This window comes from Otolemur garnettii, unplaced genomic scaffold, assembly GCF_000181295.1.
Source record: "Otolemur garnettii isolate 467f Iridium unplaced genomic scaffold, OtoGar3 scaffold00086, whole genome shotgun sequence".
Lineage (NCBI taxonomy): Eukaryota > Metazoa > Chordata > Mammalia > Primates > Galagidae > Otolemur > Otolemur garnettii.
The window spans coordinates 256,927-278,222 of NW_003852481.1; the positions used below are offsets into that span (position 1 = coordinate 256,927).

A 21,296-nucleotide genomic window follows, 5' to 3' on the forward strand; every position below is an offset into this window, starting at 1 on the left:
TCGAACCCGCCACCCTAGGTGTACGTGGCTAGCGCCCTAGCCGGTTGAGCTATAGGCGCCGAGCCGGAATTTTGCTTTTCAGTATAAATACGCTCCCTGTAGTATTAGTTATTGTAATAAATTCATTCTTCATAAAAAGTACTAAGAAACTTTGGATCCTTTTTGGATCCTAATGCCAGAAATTGTGTGTTCTTAAGGGTATGATTGGTTTTTAAAGAATGATATTTTTTTTGCTGTATATTTCTATAGAGGTTGGTAAATCTTTTCTGTAAAGAGGCCAGATAGTAAATGTTTCTGTGTTCATGGGTCCAACAGTTGTCTATGTCTCAGTTACACAACTCTGCTGTTGTAGCAAAAAAGCAGCCATAGACAAGAAATAAATGAAGGGATATGACTGAGTTCCAATAAAACTTTAAAAAAAAAAACAGGCAACTGACTGAATTTTGTTTTGGGGTCTTAGTCTGCCAATCCCTGCTGTTTGAGAAGAAGGTTAGTTAATAGTTAATTCCCCTATGGAATTAAATAGTGGTTATTCCAGTTGTCATTAATTTATTTTTGTTAACATTATATGTACTCATTTGTTTGTTTCTAAATAGGAGCACCTAGGCTAAAATGTCAAGAACTGTTGAATTATATTATGGATATAGTGAAAGATTCATCTAATGGTGCCATTTATGGAGCTGATTATAGCAACATTCTGCTCAAAGACATCCTTTCTGTGAGAAAATATTGGTGTGAAATATCTCAACAACAGTGGCTAGGTAAGTATTGAAGGTGCTTGTGAATTTTTTCTTGTGCAGTAAAATTTCACCAAAAAAAACACTCTGCCTGTGTCTTTCATATGACAGTACTTTAGTTAAATTGTATGGTTATAGAATTTGATGTTTAATTTTCATTTATCACTTACGTACCTCTTGAATTAAGTGACTAATAGTATATTAGGTGCCTGCATTGGAACTGAAATTTTAGAGTGAAACATACCATTCCTATTCTCAAGTTGATAGGGGTAGAAAAAAAAAACTAAGTACACCAGAAGTAGAATATGATACAGATGTTTGGCAATAGTAGATACATGGGACGATGACACCTAAACTTAGCTATGATTAAAATTGAAAGGAGGAAACCAAGGAAGAGAAAAGTATCAAAAAAGTGAAAACTTGGCTTGCCGCCTGAAGTACAGTGGTTACAATGCCAGCCACATACACCGAAGTTGGTTTGAACCCAGCCCAGGCCAGCTAACCAACAATGATAACTGGAACAAAAAATAGCTGGGTGTTGTGGCAGGCCCCTGTAGTCCCAGCTACTTGGGAGGCTGAGGCAAGAGAATCTCTTAAGCCCAAGAGTTTGAGGTTGCTGTGAGCTGTGACGCCACAGTACTCTACTGAGGGTGACGTAGTGTGAATCTGCCTCAAAAAAAAAAAAAAAAAGTGAAAGCTAAAGAGTTTGAAGTATGAAGGAGTGTGGTTAACATTTTCGGTGTTGTAGAAAGGATAACGGATAATAGTGTTAGATTGGGTTATTAGTGGATTACTGGTAAGGTAATGGAAATCAAATACATTAGAAGAGAATGTATTAGAGTAGAATATACAAGACCTGGTGACTCACTGGATACAAAAAATGGGTGCCAGGGAGCAATCTGTTGTTGTTGCCACTTTGTAGCTAAGAGGTATTGAGAGACCACAAAGGAAGGAAGTTATGGTAAGGGAGTGAAATATTTCAGTTTATAGATTTCAGTGGTAGAGCAATTACAGGTCTGAGAATGGGTTGATGTGGGATTTCAGATAAGCCTGGTGACTTTAAGCCAGATTTTAGAGTCTTCCATAAAATGTATCAGCTCTAAAAATTAAGAAATTTCTCTTTTTCATTGAAAAGGGTTTAGGATAAATTCCACTAAGATACATTTATATACAGTATATTCTTTCTTTCTAATTTATCATTTGAGAATGAGATATATATGTGAAGCACAAACGAAGTAGTGCTCTCACTCACTTCTACATTACACTCTACCGTTCTTGCATGAATAACAGTGGAGAAAAATCAGTGACACAAAAAGTTTGTTCTTTGAAAACAGTGGTAAAATTGGTAACCTTTAGCAAGAGAGACTACAATTAAAAGATGGCCTCGTGGGGTGGTGAGTACCTGTGGGCCTAGCTACTCAGGAGGCTGAGGTGAGAGGATCTAGTCTCACTTTCATCTCTAAAGAGGAAAATTACTGATAATAGAAACAAATATAGTTGCTGGCCTGGTTGGTATTAAAAGAGTAATAAGGAACCACAAGGAACAGCTCTGCCCATTAACGTCATTTAAAAGGATAAATTTCTCAAAACTGTGTTATCAAATCTTACCCCATCTGAAATGGATAATTTAAATAATGTTTAACTGTTATATTGAATCTATAATTCAAAGCCTTGCACAGACAAATTGGGAACAAGGTATAAGTGTCCACTTAACCAGTCCTTTTTAACATTGTTCTGGAGGTTCTAGCCAGGGCAATTAGGCAAGAAAAAGAAATAAAATGCATGTTGATTGGAAGGAAGAAATAAACTACCCCTTTTTACATATAACATGATTATCTATGTATAAAGTCCCAAGGAATCTACATTTACTTTTGCTTGAGTTTTTATTTTATCCAAGAACTACTTTTTCATACTTAATTATTTTACAGTCTGCATTTTGAGCTTTTTTGTTTTTGAATTCATGGAAGAAATGAATTCTTCTAGGGGAATACACTGCAGCCTTTTTGAAGAACCTTGACTCTACTTTTGGAGACTTCTGTTGAATGTCTTAACCAGCCTTTTACTATCTGCGAGGGTAAAATTTGGATCATTTTAGCTCAACTAAGATAAAGCCCTAGATTCTGTGCTTTAATTAGAGACAATTATTTGCATTGTTGGCTTTTTCTATTTCACTCTGTCTACCAGTGAGGAGGAAATAATAAAGAAGTCCCCTCTTGTTTTCTTCAAGTTTGTGTATATAAACCCAGATATTTTTATGATTGTCCATTTCATGCAGTGAAAACACCTTGGGGTTCACTGGTATAGACTTCTATTAATAATATCAGATAGTATGATAGAGATCATTTAAAAGCTTATTTTCCTTAGTATGTAATGTTTAGGGTATATTTATATTCCTTTTCTTGTGTTTAAAGTCTCTCATTTTAAGCTATTTAATCCATTTTTGCAGATTCATGTGACGTTTACAGTTGAAAAGGAAGATACCCATAGGTGTTATTCTTACCCACTTTACTAACTGAAGACTGACTGTCTCTTACTGGGAAGACAACCATGTGTTAGCAGCTTTCCTTTTCGTTGTATAGGGTGACAGGTCTCATTGCATTTTGTATTTCTGCACATATTGCAAACAGAAACACTACTATTTTTTTTTCAGATTTTGTCTTCAAAGATGTTTGTATAGTTAACATTCTTGCAAGACAAAGCTGATAGCTTCCTCCAGAATAAAAGGTTTACTTGCTGCCCATTCATTATTAAAAAACTTGGGGTTTCTCTGTAGCAACATAGCTGACTGAAACATGTCAAGTATCCCTCTTTATGTTGCCCTTGAGATTGGGGGACTGATGCAAAAATGAAGGTAGTCCGGCTACCGTCATTGCTGTGGGAAATAAACTGTTTTTCTCTGATCAAGAATCTCATGTCTTCTGTCAGCATCTGTCCAACTGTAATGATCGTAAGTAGAGTAAAATTTCACACTCTTTATAGTTTCCAACACATTTTATGCACCTTATTGATCAAACATCATTAATAAAAAACCAAAAACTGTTGAGTGTGCACTTTCTCAAGTGCTTTGGTAGGCCTAGGTGAAGGTACTTAGGCTTAGAGATATTAATCTGGTGCTTTCGCTCTTTATTGCCTGCAGTTCCTATACTAAAGACATTTTATATAGAAGTGAATATTGATGGAGTTCTTTTATTGTGTTAAATGTAAGTTTGTGTAATGTATAGGATTGTGGAATAGTTAAATTGCATTGTGACATTTAGCTTCATTTGCCTTTTTTAAATAAAAAATCCTAATGGTTTTTTTTGTTTGTTTTTTTTAAGAATTATTCTCTGTGTACTTCAGGCTGTATCTCAAACCTTCGCAAGATGTTTATAGAGTTTTAGTGGCTAGAATAATTCATACTGTGACCAAAGGATGTTGTTCACAAACTGATGCATTAAATTCCAAATTTTTGGAGTTTTTCCCCAAGGCCATTCAGTATGCAAGGTAATATGTTCTTTTTTTGTTGTGTTATGTATTGAAATACATTTTATCCTCTTTCAAGACCATGTTTTAGGTTAATAACTAAAAAATAATACCTTTTAAAATAAGCTTTGGCCCATTATAATAGAACTAGTGGGTCCTGCAGAGATAGTCCAGTCCAGCTCCCTGAAGGTCCCATGCATAGAATGGTGGTGCTCTTCAATGGATTCATCCAGCTTTTCTAATGACAAAGAAAATTTAATGTTCTCTGAGTAGTTTGATTTTCCTCATTTTGAAGATAAATGTTGTATAATGAGAAAAAAATAAAATACGAATATATTCTGGAGGTATTAGTATTGTATGTTTGTGTAGTATTACCTAATTTATAATGTGAAAGATTCTAAAGTGGTAAATATCACCTATCAGTTTTATTTTTAGACACTGTCTCAGTAGCAGGCAGAGCTAACAACAGGAGTAGTCTCTTTGCACAAATAAGAACTAATTTTTTGTTTCCATGTAGTACTGCTATGATTTTTTATGACTACTTTTGAAATTAAGGCTATTGTTTAAAAATTAGGGTTTTTTTCCCTTCTGCATGCAACTTGTAAGTGTCTTTAATTCACACAGTTTGTTCCCTCTGTTCTGCCAACGTGAGTTTATTTGTTTTCTGTCACAGACAAGAAAAGAGCTCTGCAGGTCTGAATCATATCTTAGCAGCGCTTATTATCTTCCTCAAGACTTTGGCTGTCAACTTTCGAATTCAAGTGTGTGAATTAGGAGATGAAATTCTTCCTAACTTGCTTTATATTTGGTCTCAACATAGACTTAATGATTCCTTAAAAGAAGTAATAATTGAATTATTTCAACTGCAAATTTATATCCATCATCCAAAAGGAGCCAAAACCCAAGAAATAGGTATAAAGGAAGTATTTACAGATTTAAATTTGCTTCTTTATTAAAACATAGATGCTTAAGCATACAATCAATACTCTGTGGAAGGGTATTACCTTCCTTTGCATTTCTCTTCTTGATAATGTCAGTCATGAGAATGTTTTCTGTAAAATTTTTAGAATTTGAAGCAGTAGTAACAGATTGTATCATGCCTTTCTATTTGTTCAATACAAAGTGAGGTATTATGGGGAATGCAAACAAATGTGGGATACTTTTCTCTTTAGGAGATGATTCTCCCTCAGTACTTATGTACTAAGTGGTCTGACACATTATAGGGCAAAAGAATTTAAAGTGGGAATTTTTTTTGTGTGTGTGCAGTTTTTGGCTGGGGCTGGCCAAAACTTGAACCCGCCACTTCCGGCATATGGGGCTGGCGCCCTACTCCTTTGAGCCACAGGTACCACCCTAAAGTGGGAATTTTTTAGGGTGCACATATTGCATTTATTAGAAATAAAATGGAATTTTTTAGGGTGCACCTATTGCATTTATTAGAAATAAAATGGATAAACTGGACTGAAAACAGATGCAGTTCTCAAGACAGATATATGCATAATAACTTCATAGAAACATGAGGTGGGAAGGGGAAATTGTTGCCTTAAACCTCATAGTTACTCCAGGCCTCTGATTGCTGGGAAAATCAGAAATGAATCACCTGTGTTCCTTCTTGATCCCACTTGTCTTTCACCAAGAGAATATTGCTGGGATGATGATGTTCTTATCAGTAGGTAAAAACTTTACTGGGTGGAACTAGAAATGAATGAACTCTCCCCATGCTCAGCCTATGGATTGCTTTTGGTCTTTTGGTTGCCTTTGGACCAATTCATTATAATGACCATATTAAGGTAGCATACCACATTGAGTAAAAGCTGCTAAAATGAAGGAAAGCTGTTGTAGCCACTTTTTTATATTTTTAATTTTTTTGAATTTTTAAAAATTTTTTGTAGATTTGGGGTCTTGCTGTGTTGCATGGGGCTTGAACTCCTGGCCTCCTGCTTGGCCTTCCACAGTGCTGAGTTTACAGGCATGAGCCACCACACTCAGCCAGTAGCCACTTTTTATGGAGAGTAGCTATGTATGCTTCATGGCTCTTCTACTGTGTGTGTCGAGATACATGTGTAGCCCAGGAAACCACCGTAAGTCAAAGAATGGTGGCTTTTCACAAGTTTTTTTTCCATCTTTCATCTAGTTCCTCTCACTAGCATAAAGATCAGGCTTATTAGCAGGTGTTACGGCATGTTTAGCATTTTAGTTAATTACTTCTTCAGGATGATTTGAAAATTGACAGAATGATGAACCTATTAGAGAAGCTAATATTGTTTTAGGCTACATTAATAGATTTTTTGGTACCTTGTTTGTGGGATTTAATAGCTCTATTGTTCCTCGTAATAGACCACAGTTGGAGTTCTGTGTTCTCTAGATTTTGTGGAGTCAGCATTTTAAGATTGACAGAAGTTGAGTGGAGTGTCTTGGGAAAAATGACTGGGATGGTGAAAAGTGTGGATAACGTGTCATTTGTAAACTATTTGAAGGAACTAGTAATGCTTTTCTCTAGACAAAGACATAAGGAGAACTCAGTCATCTTGCAAAAGAGGAATCATTTTATTTTCCTCGGGAGAGAAAATAAATTAGAGAAAGGTGGATTTTAGATCAGAATATGGATGAAATTTAGGTAACAAATACAATTAATACAATTACCTGAATGTAAAATGGGCACTGTTATGAAGTAGAGTTTGTCAAGAATGTTTTCAGAAGATGCATTAGTACTGACTGGAAAGTTGGACCAGATGTCTTCTAATATCAATGCACCTTGGCAGTGAAATAATTTGGAGAGTATTGGTCTATATACTTATTACATTTTTATTTTTTGGATTGCAGGTGCTTATGAATCAATAAAATGGCAAAGTATTTTATACAACTTATACGATCTGCTGGTAAATGAGATAAATCATATAGGAAGTAGAGGAAAATATTCTTCAGGATATCGTAATATTGCTGTCAAGGAAAATTTGATTGAATTGATGGCAGATATTTGTCACCAGGTATAGTAAATAGGTCATGTCATGTTTCAAAATTTCCTGTTAATTCTCCTTTTACTGGGCTTTAAAAATTTATATCCTAATAAGAAGCCTATAGAATCATTCTGCGTATGTAACTGTCCTTTTAAAATACCAAAAATATTTGTAATTACCCTTTTAATGTAAATCTTTTTGCAGGTGTGGACTTAGTGAAAACTAATATGCGTTCTTAAAAGATTGTCTGTAGGAAATAAGGAGACTCTAACCCTAGTGGTTCTTTTTGTTAATTGATTCAGAATTCACATCTATTTTAACAGGTGCAGTTCAGGCTGGGCATGGTGGCTCATGCCTATAATCCCAGCACTTTGGGAGGGCAAGGTAGGATGACTGCTTGAGGTCAGAAGTTTGAGAATGTACTGGGCAACATGGTGAAACCCCGTCACTACAGAAAATAACTTAGCTAGGCATGTGCCTATACTTCCAGCTACTTAGGAGGCTGAATCAGGAGGATTGCTGAGCCCAAGAATTCGAGGCTGCAGCGAGCTCTGATTGCACCACTGCACTTGAGCCTGGGCAACAGAGTAAGACCTTGTTTTTATGCACAAAAAAGGAAAGAAAATTGTACTGTACTGTTCAGTGGTTTTTAATGTTTCTACTATGTTACGCATCCATTACTACTAATTTAAGAACACTTTTATCACCCCAAAAAGACACCTTATTCCTATTTAGCATTCACTTCTAACTCACTGTTTCATCAGACACTCATCTACTTTACCTCTATGGATGTGCCTATTTGGACATTTTGTTGAAATAGACACATACAGTGTGTTGTAGTCTTTTGTGTCTGGCTTCTCTTAGCATGTTTTCAAGGTTCATTCATGTTGTACCATGAATCAACACTTCTTTTCTTTTTATGCCTCAGTGATATTCAGTTGTATGGATGTACTACACTTTGCTTTTCCATTCATCAGTTGATAGCCTGTTTCTTTTTTTTTTTCTTTTTTTGAGACAGAGCCTCATTTTTGACTCTTTTACCCTTGACAGAGTGGCTTGACGTCATAGCTCACAGCAACCTCAAACTCTTGGGCTCAAGCAATTCTCTTGCTTCAGCCTCCCAAGTGACTGAGACTACAGGTGCCTGCATCAATGCCCAGCTATTTTTAGAGACAGGGTCTTGCTCTTGCTCAGTCTGGTCTGGAACCTGTGAGCTCAGGCAATCCACCCGCCTCAGCCTCCCAGAGTGCTGGGATTACAGGTGTGAGCCACTGCACCTGGCCAGCCTAATGTTTCTTAAGTAAGACTTTTTCTTCCCAGAGATTTGATTAACTGCGTTAAGTAGTAATTTCACTGTGTCAAATATTTTTTTTTTACTGTGTCAAATATTTTAATAGTAAATTAAAACATTTAATGTCTTTGAAAATATAGGGTTTTTTCCTTGACTTTTATTTTTCTTGGTGCTTTAGTAAATATTCCCACCAAATAAAACTAATACATCACTTCCTGAGAGGACTGTTACTTTTAACTGTCACACAAAATGTTTATTTCTTACTATGTGTCATATTTCTATATAATTTATTACTCTTGCATTATAAGTTCCCTGTATGTTCATTTGAGAAGGAATGTTCCCACCAATCACATTCCTTCTCAAATGAACATACAGGGAACTTATAAAGCAAGAGTAATAAATTATTACATAGAAATATGACAACATAGTAAGAAATAAACATTTTTGCTTCATCCTATAAGGGTACATGTGAATCTTTCTAAATGTAGAATATAAATGTCTTAACACTGTAACTAAGAAAATGACATGAACACTATGTTAACCAGTTTGATGAAAGTATTTCAAATTGTATATAGAAACAGCACACTGTACCCCATGACAATATTAATGTACACAGCTATGATTTAATTAAAAAAAAAAAGAAGAGAAGGAATGTTTATTTTCTTAATGAATTATGAAGAGGACAATAGCAATGAAAAAAGTGAGTTTATTTTTCTTTTACAGGTTTTTAAGGAAGATACCAGATCCTTGGAGATTTCTCAGTCTTATACTACTACACAAAGAGAATCTGGTGATTATAGTGTACCTTGCAAAAGGAAGAAAATAGAACTAGGCTGGGAAGTAATAAAAGATCATCTTCAGAAGTCACAGAATGATTTCGATCTGGTGCCTTGGTAAAATGTTACTTTTTTCTCATTTAGTGTCATTTTAGTCTCATTTATTTTTCTCAGAAAACTTCCAGTAGTTTTCATCTTACTGGCCAGCACTAACTCATTTGACTACTCCCAAGCCAATTATACTAGCAAAGGGAAATGTAATTGCTGTGACGTGTTGAGGTCAGTCATTAATCTGCTAGAACCAGGGGCAGGCCCACCTTTCCTAATCACATTGCCATAGCAAGGTAAGAGGAGAGACTGGCTGTCTGGTAGGCAATCAGTAGTATCTGCCTGATGGAATTCACTGAGTTGTACACCTCAGCATGAGATTTAATATGCATAATACCTTCAATACAGTAGAATTAGAATAGGAAGAAATTAAAGATAGCCTTCAGAAATCACAGAATATTGAGCTTATACCAAGGTAAAAGGTTATTTTATTTTCTATCTTCTTTATTATATAGCATTCACAAATATTTAAATAGAATAAATGAGGGAATTCTGTGGAAATATAAAATGTTAGGTCTGATAGGGATGTTTAGAATTTATCCAGTTCAGCCTATTTGCTTTACTGAAAGAAAAATTGAAACCCAGAAAGATTAAGCAACTTGCTTAAGGACAGTTAAAAATCTGTAATCAAAGTTGATTGATTGATTTCTTTTGGTTTTACCATGCTGGTGAAATGTTTAAATATAAGTGACTTGTGGGGTAAAAGCTTATTGATTTAGATACCTATTACTTAAGCTCATGTTGAGGGTGCCTATTTCAGATTCTTTAATTTGTCTATTTAGTCAAAAGTTATTGAATACCTGTGTGCTAAGCATTAGGGATACAGAGATGAATTACATAAGGTTCCTAAAGTAACATACCTGTAGGGAATTCACAGCAAACATTTACTGAATTAACTGAATTAATGTCAAGGAAAAACAGATTTGGGGGTTTTATTGTTTTCCTATTTTAGGGGAATAATTTTGGTGATGAAAGAACAAAATGGCAAGATAATTCAGAAGTAGCAGGTTGCTAATTCATTATCCTTTCAAATTTTTATTTAAGAGAATTGTAACAACTTAGCCAAAACATCAGTCTTCCTGCCACTTTAGAATATTGGACCTAGTAATTATTGAGCTAGTTTATTTTGACAGTAGTGTGGAAAATGATGATGGTGAAATTATTGTAAGTAGAATATCAAAAGGGTACCCTGTCTATATATTCTCTTAGTTTGTTAATGAGACTAAATGGTTTTTACATTATCCTCTTTGTGCATATTTTTATTTTGGATAGATATAAGGTATGTATGACTGGGTTACATTGTTTGCATTTGTTAGGTAGGATGTGAGTTATATTTGAGTCCTTCACCCAGGAGGTGTGCTATATGGCCCTGCATTGTACCCATTACGTGGAAGCTTACCAAGCCTCCTCCCTCTCTTCCTCCCTCTCCCATACTTGAATTTAATTGTTTTTCTCTCATGTGGGCCTATAGTTGTTCATTTACTAGTTTCAAATTAGTATTGAGTATATAGGCTGGGTTTCTATTCTTGAGACATTTTACTAAGGAGAATGTTCTTTAACTCCATCCAGGTAAATGCAAAAAATGTAAAGTCTCCATCCTTTTTGTAACTGAATAGTATTCCATGGTATAAATGCACCATAGTTTATCGATCCATCTGTGGATATCCTCTTTTTTGTTTTCTTTTAGGCTACAAATTACAGCTCAATTAATATCAAAGTATCCTGTGAGTTTACCTACCTGTGAGCTATTTCCACTACTGATGATACTATACCAGCTTTTGCCTCAACAGCGACGTGGGGAGCGCACACCATATGTGTTACGATGCCTTATGGAAGTTGCATTGTGTCAAGCCAAGAAATCAGACCTAGAAAGCTCACAAAAGTCAGATTTATTGAAACTCTGGAATAAAATTTGGTCTATTACCTTTCGTGGTTTAAGTTCTGAACAAATACAAGCTGAAAGCTTTGGCTTAGTTGGAGCTATAATTCAAGGTGGTTTAGTTGAGGTTGACAAAGAATTCTGGAAATTATTTACTGGGTCAGCTTGCAGACCTTCGTGGTAAGTTTAATATGATTGTGTCTGATTTTATAAGTATATACATACATGCATACACACCCATCCCTGATTATTTTCAAAGTCTGTTACTTCACTTAAAGAAAAGTTAAATTCTCTTGTCCCTAGGTTATGAATGGGATAGATTCCGTAGGTTTGTTCTTAAATTGAATTTGTATGTAAGTTGGAACAAGTACATTTACCTCTGATTACTTGTAATAGCCTCTTTTCATAACTGTGAGTTGTATGTCAGTCAGATGCTTGTAACTTGGGACTAACTTTAATAGTCCTTGTTCATAAGTGCGAGTTGTACATAAGTCAGATGTTTGTAAGTTGGGGATCACCTGTATTTCAGATGCTTTCGTTATTTGGCCAAGGAAGCCTTAATAAATGCATAAGCAAATGTGAATTTAGTTTCAAATGTAGAGAGAGTACTAAAGGCTGGTTTTAAAGAATTTCTTTTTATAAATCATAAGATTTTTTGTTTATTGTTTATACGTAATAGATATACATATTTTCAGCATAGATGTGATAATTTCATACACTTACGTAATCAAATCAGGGTAATTTGGATGTAAGAGGTTGCCAAAGGATGGATACACATTCTAAGAAAGGAAAAAACTATTAATTTGAGGGTCTAAAAAAAAATTGTAATGCTCAAGTCATCTTTGACTTGTGCAATTACAAGAGATACATGGTACAGTATCAGTATTTATTCAGTATTATACTTCGTTTTTTTTTTTTTTTTTTTGAGACAGAGCCTCAAGCTGTCCCCCTGGGTAGAGTGCCGTGGCATTACAGCTCACAGCAACCTCCAACTCCTGGGCTCAAGCGAGTCTCCTGCCTCCGCCTCCCAAGTAGCTGGGACCACAGGCGCCCGCCACAACGCCCGGCTATTTTTTTTTTGGTTGCAGCCGTCATTGTTGTTTGGCGGGTCCAGGCTGGGGATTCGAACCCGCCACCTTAGGTGTACGTGGCTGGCGCCTTAGCCGGTTGAGCTATAGGTGCCGAGCCCAGTATTATACTTTGAATACAGATTTTTCCTTTCTTAAAATGTGTATGCCTTTTGTTGGCACCCTCTGTACATCACCTTAAATATTTATCTTCTCTTTTTAGTTAGGAACATTTGAGTTACTCTCTTCTAGCTATTTTGAAATATACAACAGATTGTTTAGTCATTCTACTGATCTATCAAATAACCAGATCTTGTATCATCTATAAATATGTATTTATATCCAAAAGAATTTCTTCAAAGAATTATTTATTTTAAATTTCTTTTATAGGTAATTTGTAATTTGTTCAATATTCATAAAACTAGTTTTTTTGTAGTACTGTGTGCTGTTATTTTAAGAGTTTTTTTTTTTTTTTGAGACAAAGTTGCCCTTGGCAACTCTGTCCTTTGCCCTTTGTCATCCTTGGGAGAGTGCTGTGGCGTAAGCTCACAGCAACCTCAAACTCTTGGGTTCAAGTAATTCTCTTGCCTCAGCCTGCCACGTAGCTGGGACTACAGGTGCCCGCCACAATGCCTGGTTGTTTTTAGAGACAGGGTCTTACTCTTGCTCAGGCTGTTCTGGAACCCGTGAGCTCAGGCACGCTATCCATCTCAGCTTCCGAGAGTACTGAGATTACAGGCGAGTCACTGCACCTGGCCAAGAGATAGTTTGTAATCAAGTATTTTCTCAAATGTCATTAGACTTTTTTCAATTTTTGTGTTTAGGTAGTCAATAAAAGTTGAATAAATTGACTACATGTATATGCCTGGCACTGTTGTCAGCATTGGAAGCACAGTGATAAATAAGATAGACATGGTCTCTGTCCCTCAAAGAGCCTACTTTTAACAATTTGTTGTCTTCTTTTTTTTTTTTTTTTTTGTTACAGTCCTGCAGTACACTGTTTGACTTTGGCACTGACAGTCAGTATAGTTCCAGAAATGGTAAAAATGGGAATAGAGCAAAACATATGTGAAATAAATAGAAGTTTTTCTTTAAAGGAATCAATCATGAAATGGCTCTTACTCTATCAGTTAGAGGATGGCTTAGAAGACAGTACAGAACTGCCTCCAATTCTTCACAGGTAATTTCAGTCGATTAGCATGCTTCCTATTTTTGGTTTTACAAGGCTCCTTTCACTTACTTGATACCAGATAGCTTTATTTTATAGTGGTAATACAGGATTTCTCAGAATTAGCCTTATACGTTCCCTTTGTTTTTATAGTGTTCTGTGTTTTGGGGCCTAGATCACTTCTGAAATAAAGAAAAGTGTGAGAATATAGGGGGTCTGCATGAAGAATATGCATGTAATTCTTTGAATGTTTGTGTTCCTTTGTGATCTAATATAAACAGATCCATATATCTAATTTAGGTGGATCCTGGATCCTTAGTTGTAATCAGAGTATCTTCTGGGTGAAATATTTATATTTGGGTTAGATCACAAGGGGAAGACGAAATAGGACTTACGCACTAGGAAAAGGTTAACCTTGCCCACTTAACCTTTCCACTGGTGCTAATTGGCACTGAATGATTGGGAAACAGATCTTTAGATCCTAGTACACTTGCTTTAATGTCACAACCTTTTATGTATTTAAGAAATGATTTTAAAAAATTAGATATGATTCTGCTTCTAAGTAGTATTGAACATGGTAGTAATTTAATGTGTGTTCTGTTTAAATTTTTCTTTCAGATATTAAGAAATCAGTAGAGATGAAAGTAATTTTAATTTGGATCCAAATTTTAGAGGTCGAGATTTATAGCCAAAAGTGGGTGTTAAAGTTTAAAGAATTCTGTAATTGGCTTTTAGTGTTTAAGTGAATCTTCTTATTTGTCTTTATAGTAATTTTCCTCATCTTGTAGTGGAGAAAATTCTTGTGAGTCTCACTATGAAAAACTGTAAAGCTGCAATGAATTTTTTCCAAAGTGGGCCAATATGGTATGTTATCTAATAATAGTTTTGTGTTATTTTAAGATACTAGCTTTAGGCTCGGCGCCTGTGGCTCAAGTGGCTAAGGTGCCAGCCACATACACCTAATGTGGCAGATTCGAATCCAGCCTGGGCCTGCCAAACAACAATGATGGCTGCAACAAAAACAGAAAAATTAACAGGGCATTGTGGCGGGCGCCTGTGGTCCCAGCTACTTGGGAGGCTGAGGCAGGAGACTCGCTTGAGCCCAGGAGTTGGAGGTTGCTGTGAGCTGTAATGCCACGGCACTCTACCTGGGGAATAGCTTGAGGCTCTGTCTCAAAAAAAAAAGATACTAGCTTTAATTACAAAGATAATTTTAGGGTAGTAGCTACATATTAATTATGAACTAAATTGGTCAAGTAAAAGAAAAAGTGATAACTGTTAGGGAAAAACTTTTTATTCAGTGACTGTGATCTATGTACTGTAATATAAGATTACTCTTTTGTTTTTGCAGTTTTTGGCTGGGTCCAGGTTTCAACCTGCCACCTCCAGTATATGGGGCCAGCACCCTACTCCTTTAAGCCACAGGCGCTGCCCTAAGATTACTCTTTTTTAATGCTGTGCAGTTTAACATGACAAGTGCCACTGGGAAAAATTAAATGGCTGATAGGAAATTAATAACATAAAGTTTATGTGAACTGAGTTCTTAAAGATGTGACCCATTTTTGTACATTAAGGAAGATTTGACATATTTAAAAACTAATGATCATTGAAAACAAGAATAAATCTAAAAACCTGATTTAAGAGACTTATGTTTTATCTCTGTGACTAAAAATGACTCACTTGATCTCCCTCAAGAGGGCATAAAATGGCCTGATGTGGGGGCTCATGCCTATAATCCCAACACTCTTGAGAGGCCAAGATGGGTGGATTGGCCTCAGCTCACAGGTTTGAGACCAGCCTGAGCAAGAGTGAGACTCTATCTCTAAAAAAAAAAAACAAAGCTGAGTGTTGTGGTGGGCACCTGTAGTCCCAGGTACTTGGGAGGCTAAGACAAAAGAATCACTTGAGCCCAAGAGTTTGAGGTTGCTGTGATCTATGACACCAGGGCACTCTACCAAGTGTGACAAGTGAGACTCTGTCACAAAAAAAAAAAGCATAAAATGAAAAATATCCTACATTTTGGAGAAACTGAAGGTGAAAAAAGGTACATGTTTTCAGATAGTGTTATTCTCAATGTTTATTTCCTGTGTTTTGTTTTTAATTATTTCTGCATTTGCTTTTGAAATTGTAACTTGTATTTCTCTTGTTTGTGATAGTCGAGTTTGCTACTGAATAATGAAATTTGATACAAGTAGGTATCAGCCCAAATAAGAGAAACACTTAAATGAATATTAATTGTATAAGCAGTCTTTGAATGATGTAGATGCTAGGTTGTGATTCATTTATAATACATTGGTAATTATATATTAGCATTAAGCTGAAGCATTAGGTAGTTTGATTGTAATTAAATATCTTACTTATTTGAAGTGAACACCACCAAAAAGGTAAAGAAGAACCTTCCTTCTCAGAAGTAGAAGAACTGTTTCTTCAGACAACTTTTGACAAGGTGGACTTTTTAACCTATGTTGAAGAAAGTAGTACTGAAGAGCACCAATCTAGTATTGGCTTTTCTGTCCACCAGAATCTGAAGGAATCACTGGACCACTATCTTTTGGGATTATCAGAACAGCTTCTGAATTATTACTCATCTGAGGTGAGATGCTAGAAGAAAGAACTAAAGCTTATGTTTAACTCAACTATGGTAGACTGTCAGGAGGGAGAGATAGCGGCAGGAAAGGCACTCGGGATGGTGACAGGCTTGGTTTTAAAAGTAAAATGACAGTATTGGAATACAAATAGACAACACTTGGCATGAACACAGGAAAACTGATGAAAAATTTGAGTATTTCTTTGTACTGGGAATTCTAGCAGATGTAAAAGAATTATGTAGGCTTGTGGGAAATATTACGGGTTTTAGCATAGGGAGTATGTGATGAGGAGAACCTCTCAAAACATAGGAGGGAGATAGTGCAGTAACAGAAAGGGACACAATTTAAACAGATCTAAAGGGTTTTGGTGATATTTGAAGAAAGAGGACGGTAATAAAGATAATAAATGGACTTGCAGTTTCTCCTTGTTTATTTTGTTTTTTTTAATTTCAGGTTAATGTGAGGGTACAAGCAAGCAGGTCAGAGTGTTTGAGTTTTTTAGGTAGAGTCCATCTTGTGGTTGTGTCACACACCCAAAAGATGTCCCACATACCCCTACATTGTACCCATTAAGTGGAAACACACCAATCCCCCCTTCCTCTTCTCTTCCTCTCCATTCCCCCTACCCCCAACTTGAATTGAGTTTTACTCCTGTGTGAGTGTGGGTATGTATTAGATCGTCTACTAGCTTCATAGTATTGAGTACATTCGATATTTGCTTTTCCATTCTTGTGATATTTACTAAGAAAAATGTGCTTCAACTCCATCCAGGAATTACAAAAGATATAAATCTTTTTATACAAAAGATACAAAGTCTTCATGTTTTTTAGTGGCTGAATAGTATTCCATGGTATACATATACTATAGTTTGTTAATCCATTCCTGGGTTGGTGGGCATTTAGGTTATTTTGACATCTTGGTGCTTATAAATTGAGCTGCAATAAACAGTCCAGTACAGATGTCTTTATGATAAAATGATTTTGTTTGTTCCTCTGGGTAGATGCCTAGGTAGGGGGAGCGGTTCAAATAGGAGTTCTGGTTTGAGTTCTGTGAGGATTCCCTATATTTTCCAAAGAGCTTGCATGAGTTTGCAGTATCATTTCCCTTTTATTTTAGAGGTCATCCAGGAATTTCTCATCTATGATTTTTTTTTCCTGATAAAATTACAAATTCTCTTCATATGTGCTATTCTCTTGCCAAAGCTCCCATTTGTTTCGACAAATGTCTTTCTACTTACTTCTTTGTATTTAAATCATTTACTTGTCAAAATCCTTTCTTAATCTTAGCCATAGTAATTTTTCATCTTTTAATTTTCACAGTGCTTAAATTTGTGATGGAAGTTAGTATCTTCTTTCTAACATGGATATTTGCATATGTTTTGTACATAAATATCTCTTAAATTGTATCATAAGCGCCCTAAGGAGTATATATATCTTTATTAATCTTTATATCCTCCACAAAAATGCTTGGTGCTAGTTTATGTAGTCTAAAAATCTGAATAAGTCAGACACTTGTTCATCTGAAGCTTAAAATGTCATTTTAATATATCTTTATATGAATCTAATTTCTGTTCATTTCCTATCAGGCTTTTTCTTTTCTTTCATTCCTACCTCAGATATTTAAGGGCCTGTGTTTGTAATACACTGTGCCACTTTAAGAGGAGATACCCTCCTTGGTCAGTTTTTCTTGAGAAATCTGTTTATCATAACTCTACAGTGATTTCTTAGATGTTTTTAGAGGTGTTCAGAATAGGCCACTCAGGTATCTGAACTTTGTTTTTTTATATGTACAGAAAATTTGTAGTTATAAAAGGTGATTCTAGAACATGCAAAATTACTTATGAATATGTATATTTTTATTTTTGATTTACTTTAAGATTACAAACTCAGATATGCTTGTCCGGTGTTCGCGTCTTTTGGTGGGTGTTCTTGGCTGCTACTGTTATGTGGGTATAATAGCTGAAGAAGAAGCATATAAGTCAGAATTATTCCAGAAAGCCAAGGTAGGACAATTTTATGGTAATAAGGTTTTGGATAAATTTAATCAAATGTATTCCTGGGAAAATTATTATGTTTGTTTGGAAAACATCAAGTTTTATCTAGGATAACCCTTTTTTTGGTCATTTAAGCAGTCTGAGAAAAAATGATACTATGTGCCTTTCTTTAAGATTTGAAAATATTGGCTCGGCGCCTGTGGCTCAAGTGGCTAAGGCGTTAGCCACATACACCTGAGGTGGCAGGTTTGAATCCAGCCCTGGCCCGCCAAACAACAATGATGGCTGCAACCAAAAAAATAGCAGGGCGTTGTGGTGGGTGCCTCTGGTCCCAGATACTTGGGAGGCTGAGGCAGGAGACTCCCTTGAGCCCAGGAGTTGGAGGTTGCTGTGAGCTGTGATGCCACGGCACTCTGCCCAGAGGGATACCTTGAGGCTCTATCTCAAAAAAAAAAAAAAAAAAAGGTTTGAAAATATTGTAATCCAACTACAAATGTAGTAAATGAAGTAATCTCACTTTAACATTTAGTCTCATTAACATAAATACTGATTTTTGTACTTTATTTTTATTTATTTTTATTCAATCATAGTTGTGTACATTAATACTATCATGGGGTACAGTGTGTTGTTTCCATATAAAATTTGAAATACTTTCATCCAGTTGGCCAACAGAGCCTTCATGTCATTTTCAAAGTTGATGTATTAAGACATTTATATTCCACATTTAGAAAGATTCACATGTACCCTTATAGGAGAAATCATAGGCGTGATCCCAGCAATCACCCTCCCTCCACTAATCCTTCCGCCTTCCTTCCCTCCTCTCTCCCCTTTCCCCATATTCTTAGGCTAAAATTGGGTTATAGCTTTCCTATGATAGCTAAAAATTAGTTTCATAATAGGGTTGAGGACATTGGATACTTTTTCTTCCATTCTTGAGATACTTTGCTAAGAAGAATATTTTCCAGCTCCATCCATGAAAACATGAAGGAGGTAAAGTCTCCATCTTTCTTTATGGCTGCATAGTATTCCATGGTGTGCATATACCACAATATTTGTACTTTTAGAAGTTTTCTCTGTGATCAGAATACTGAATCCTTGATTAATGCTGTCAATCAAGTAGGCTGTAAGCATGAAACTCTTTTCTAGCTCTTAGCAGTAGTCTGTCAATGGTATGTTTATTGTAGAGAACAGGGTATAAGATCTGCCCTTTTTTTATTTTATAATTTTTAATTATACTGTATGATCGTATGTAACTTCAGAAAACACTTAATTTTATCACTTAAGTGAATCATTAAAAAGCAATGCTAAACTTTAATTTTAATTGGAATTTGACTTTCTGCTTCTTTTTTTAATAGTCTCTAATGCAGTGTACAGGAGAAATTATCACTCTGTTTAAAAATAAGACAAGTGAGGAATCCACAGTTGATACATTGAGAAATATGATGCATCTATGTACAAGTTGCTTGTGTAACTGTACCAAGGTAAGATATTCTAGTATAGTGTGTTCAGGCTATTGATTGCTGGTTAGTGGTATTATTGTTTTTTGGTCCATTCATAAGTTTATAATCTGATTTAAAATTAAATTGGGCCGGGCATGGTGGCTCATGCCCGTAATGCCAGCACTTGGGAGACCGAGATAGGTGGGTTGCCTGAGCTCATAGGTTTGTGACCAGCCTGAGCCAGAGTGAGATCTTGTCTCTAAAAGTAACTGGGTGTTGTGGCAGGTGCCTATAGTCTAAGCTGCTTGGGAGGCTGATGCAAGAGCATCATTTGAAGAGTCTGAGGCTGCTGTGAACTAAGATGCCACGACCCTTTACGAAGGATCACTCTGAGAGTCTCAAGTGAGACTGTCTCAAAAATATAAATAAATTAAATTGAATGGCTAATGTAATATGGAATATAGCAATAACATATGTAATCTGAGTTTTTCGTGAAATGAATTTTACCTTTTCAGAAAGTTTTCTTTTTGTTTGGTGGTTTTTTTTGGAGACAGAGTCCCCCTTTGTTGTCCCTAGTAGAATACTGTGGTGTCTGTCATAGCTAACAGGAGCCTCAGCCTCTTGGGCTCAAGTGATTCTCTTGCCTCAGCCTCCCAAGTAGCTGGGACTACAGGTACCTGCCACAATGCCTGGCTACATTTCAGGAAGTTTTCTGACATTGTATATAATTACAATGGTGACTATTTTATTGAAGAATGTTTTCTGCCTTGACTATGGACTAAGGTGTATACCACTGTACTAGGAGCAGTGAGTATCACAAAGATAAATAACTACAGAAGTTACTTTACTTTTGTCTAGATCATATAACATAACTGTGTAGAAAGACTGCTACTGTATGTAATCTTTGTTTTGATTTGAAGCAGGCTTTTGGGGTAGCTGAGCCAGCCAGAGTATTGGTAATAATTGAAAATATCTTTGAAAACTAATATTAATGCACTGCCATATATCAATATTATCAACATATATTTTTAGTTTTGTAATGTGTTTTTCTGCCTTTTTGTATAAATGGGAAAGGGGAGAAGTGGAAGAATAAACTGTTGTCTATAGTTACTGTTTACTTATGTTTAGGGTCAGTAGGTGGCACTTCAATGTTGAAGCACAATAAAGGACATGTACTATAGTTATTAGTCTAAGAAAAGAGGTTCATGTTTTTGAAGCAACTTATGTCCTGGCTCTGTTAGCAAACTATTTAATCTACATTTCATTCAAGATAGAGAAAACATTATCTGCCAAGAATAATTGTTACTTTTTTGTTGCTTGATTCTTTGTCTTAATTACAGAGGAATCCAAATAAAATTGCTTCTGGCTTTTTCCTACGACTGCTAACATCAAAACTGATGAATGACATGGCAGATATTTGTAAAAATTCAGTAAGTGTGCTTCTGTTTTACTATCGTATTTATTTATTTTTCTTTTTTTATTAAATTATAACTTTATACATTGATGCATTTATGGGGTTCAGGGTACTGCTTTGATACACAATGTGAAATGCTTACCTTGAACTTAGTAACACATCCATCACAATTATACTCATTTCTTCATAGTTTTGAAATGTACCATTGCATCACGCAAATTAGCTGAGGTCCCTCTGAATGCCCTCCTTCCTCCTATATCCCTGCTCCTCGCCCCTCTCTCTCCTCTTCCCTTCTACTTTCTGGACTATGGTTAAGTTTTACCATTCATATGAGTGTGTAGGTGATTATATAATGATTTCATAGTAGTGTTAAGTACATTGGATACTTTTTTTTCCATTCTTTTCTTTTTTTTTTTT

General features: G+C 35.7%; 1 protein-coding gene across 1 annotated transcript in view; it reads left to right on the forward strand.

Annotated features, from left to right (window-relative positions):
- The window catches only part of ATM (ATM serine/threonine kinase), a 156,220-nt gene that overhangs the window by 10,799 nt on the left and 124,125 nt on the right, over positions 1–21,296 (forward strand). The window contains exons 6-17 of the mRNA XM_023516060.1: positions 597–761; positions 4,055–4,220; positions 4,873–5,111; positions 7,023–7,186; positions 9,171–9,340; positions 11,019–11,390; positions 13,263–13,457; positions 14,214–14,309; positions 15,813–16,038; positions 17,910–18,035; positions 19,382–19,507; positions 20,806–20,895. Of these exons, the coding sequence (XP_023371828.1) occupies positions 597–761; positions 4,055–4,220; positions 4,873–5,111; positions 7,023–7,186; positions 9,171–9,340; positions 11,019–11,390; positions 13,263–13,457; positions 14,214–14,309; positions 15,813–16,038; positions 17,910–18,035; positions 19,382–19,507; positions 20,806–20,895 (2,135 nt within the window). The remainder of the gene's footprint in view (positions 1–596; positions 762–4,054; positions 4,221–4,872; positions 5,112–7,022; positions 7,187–9,170; positions 9,341–11,018; positions 11,391–13,262; positions 13,458–14,213; positions 14,310–15,812; positions 16,039–17,909; positions 18,036–19,381; positions 19,508–20,805; positions 20,896–21,296) is intronic.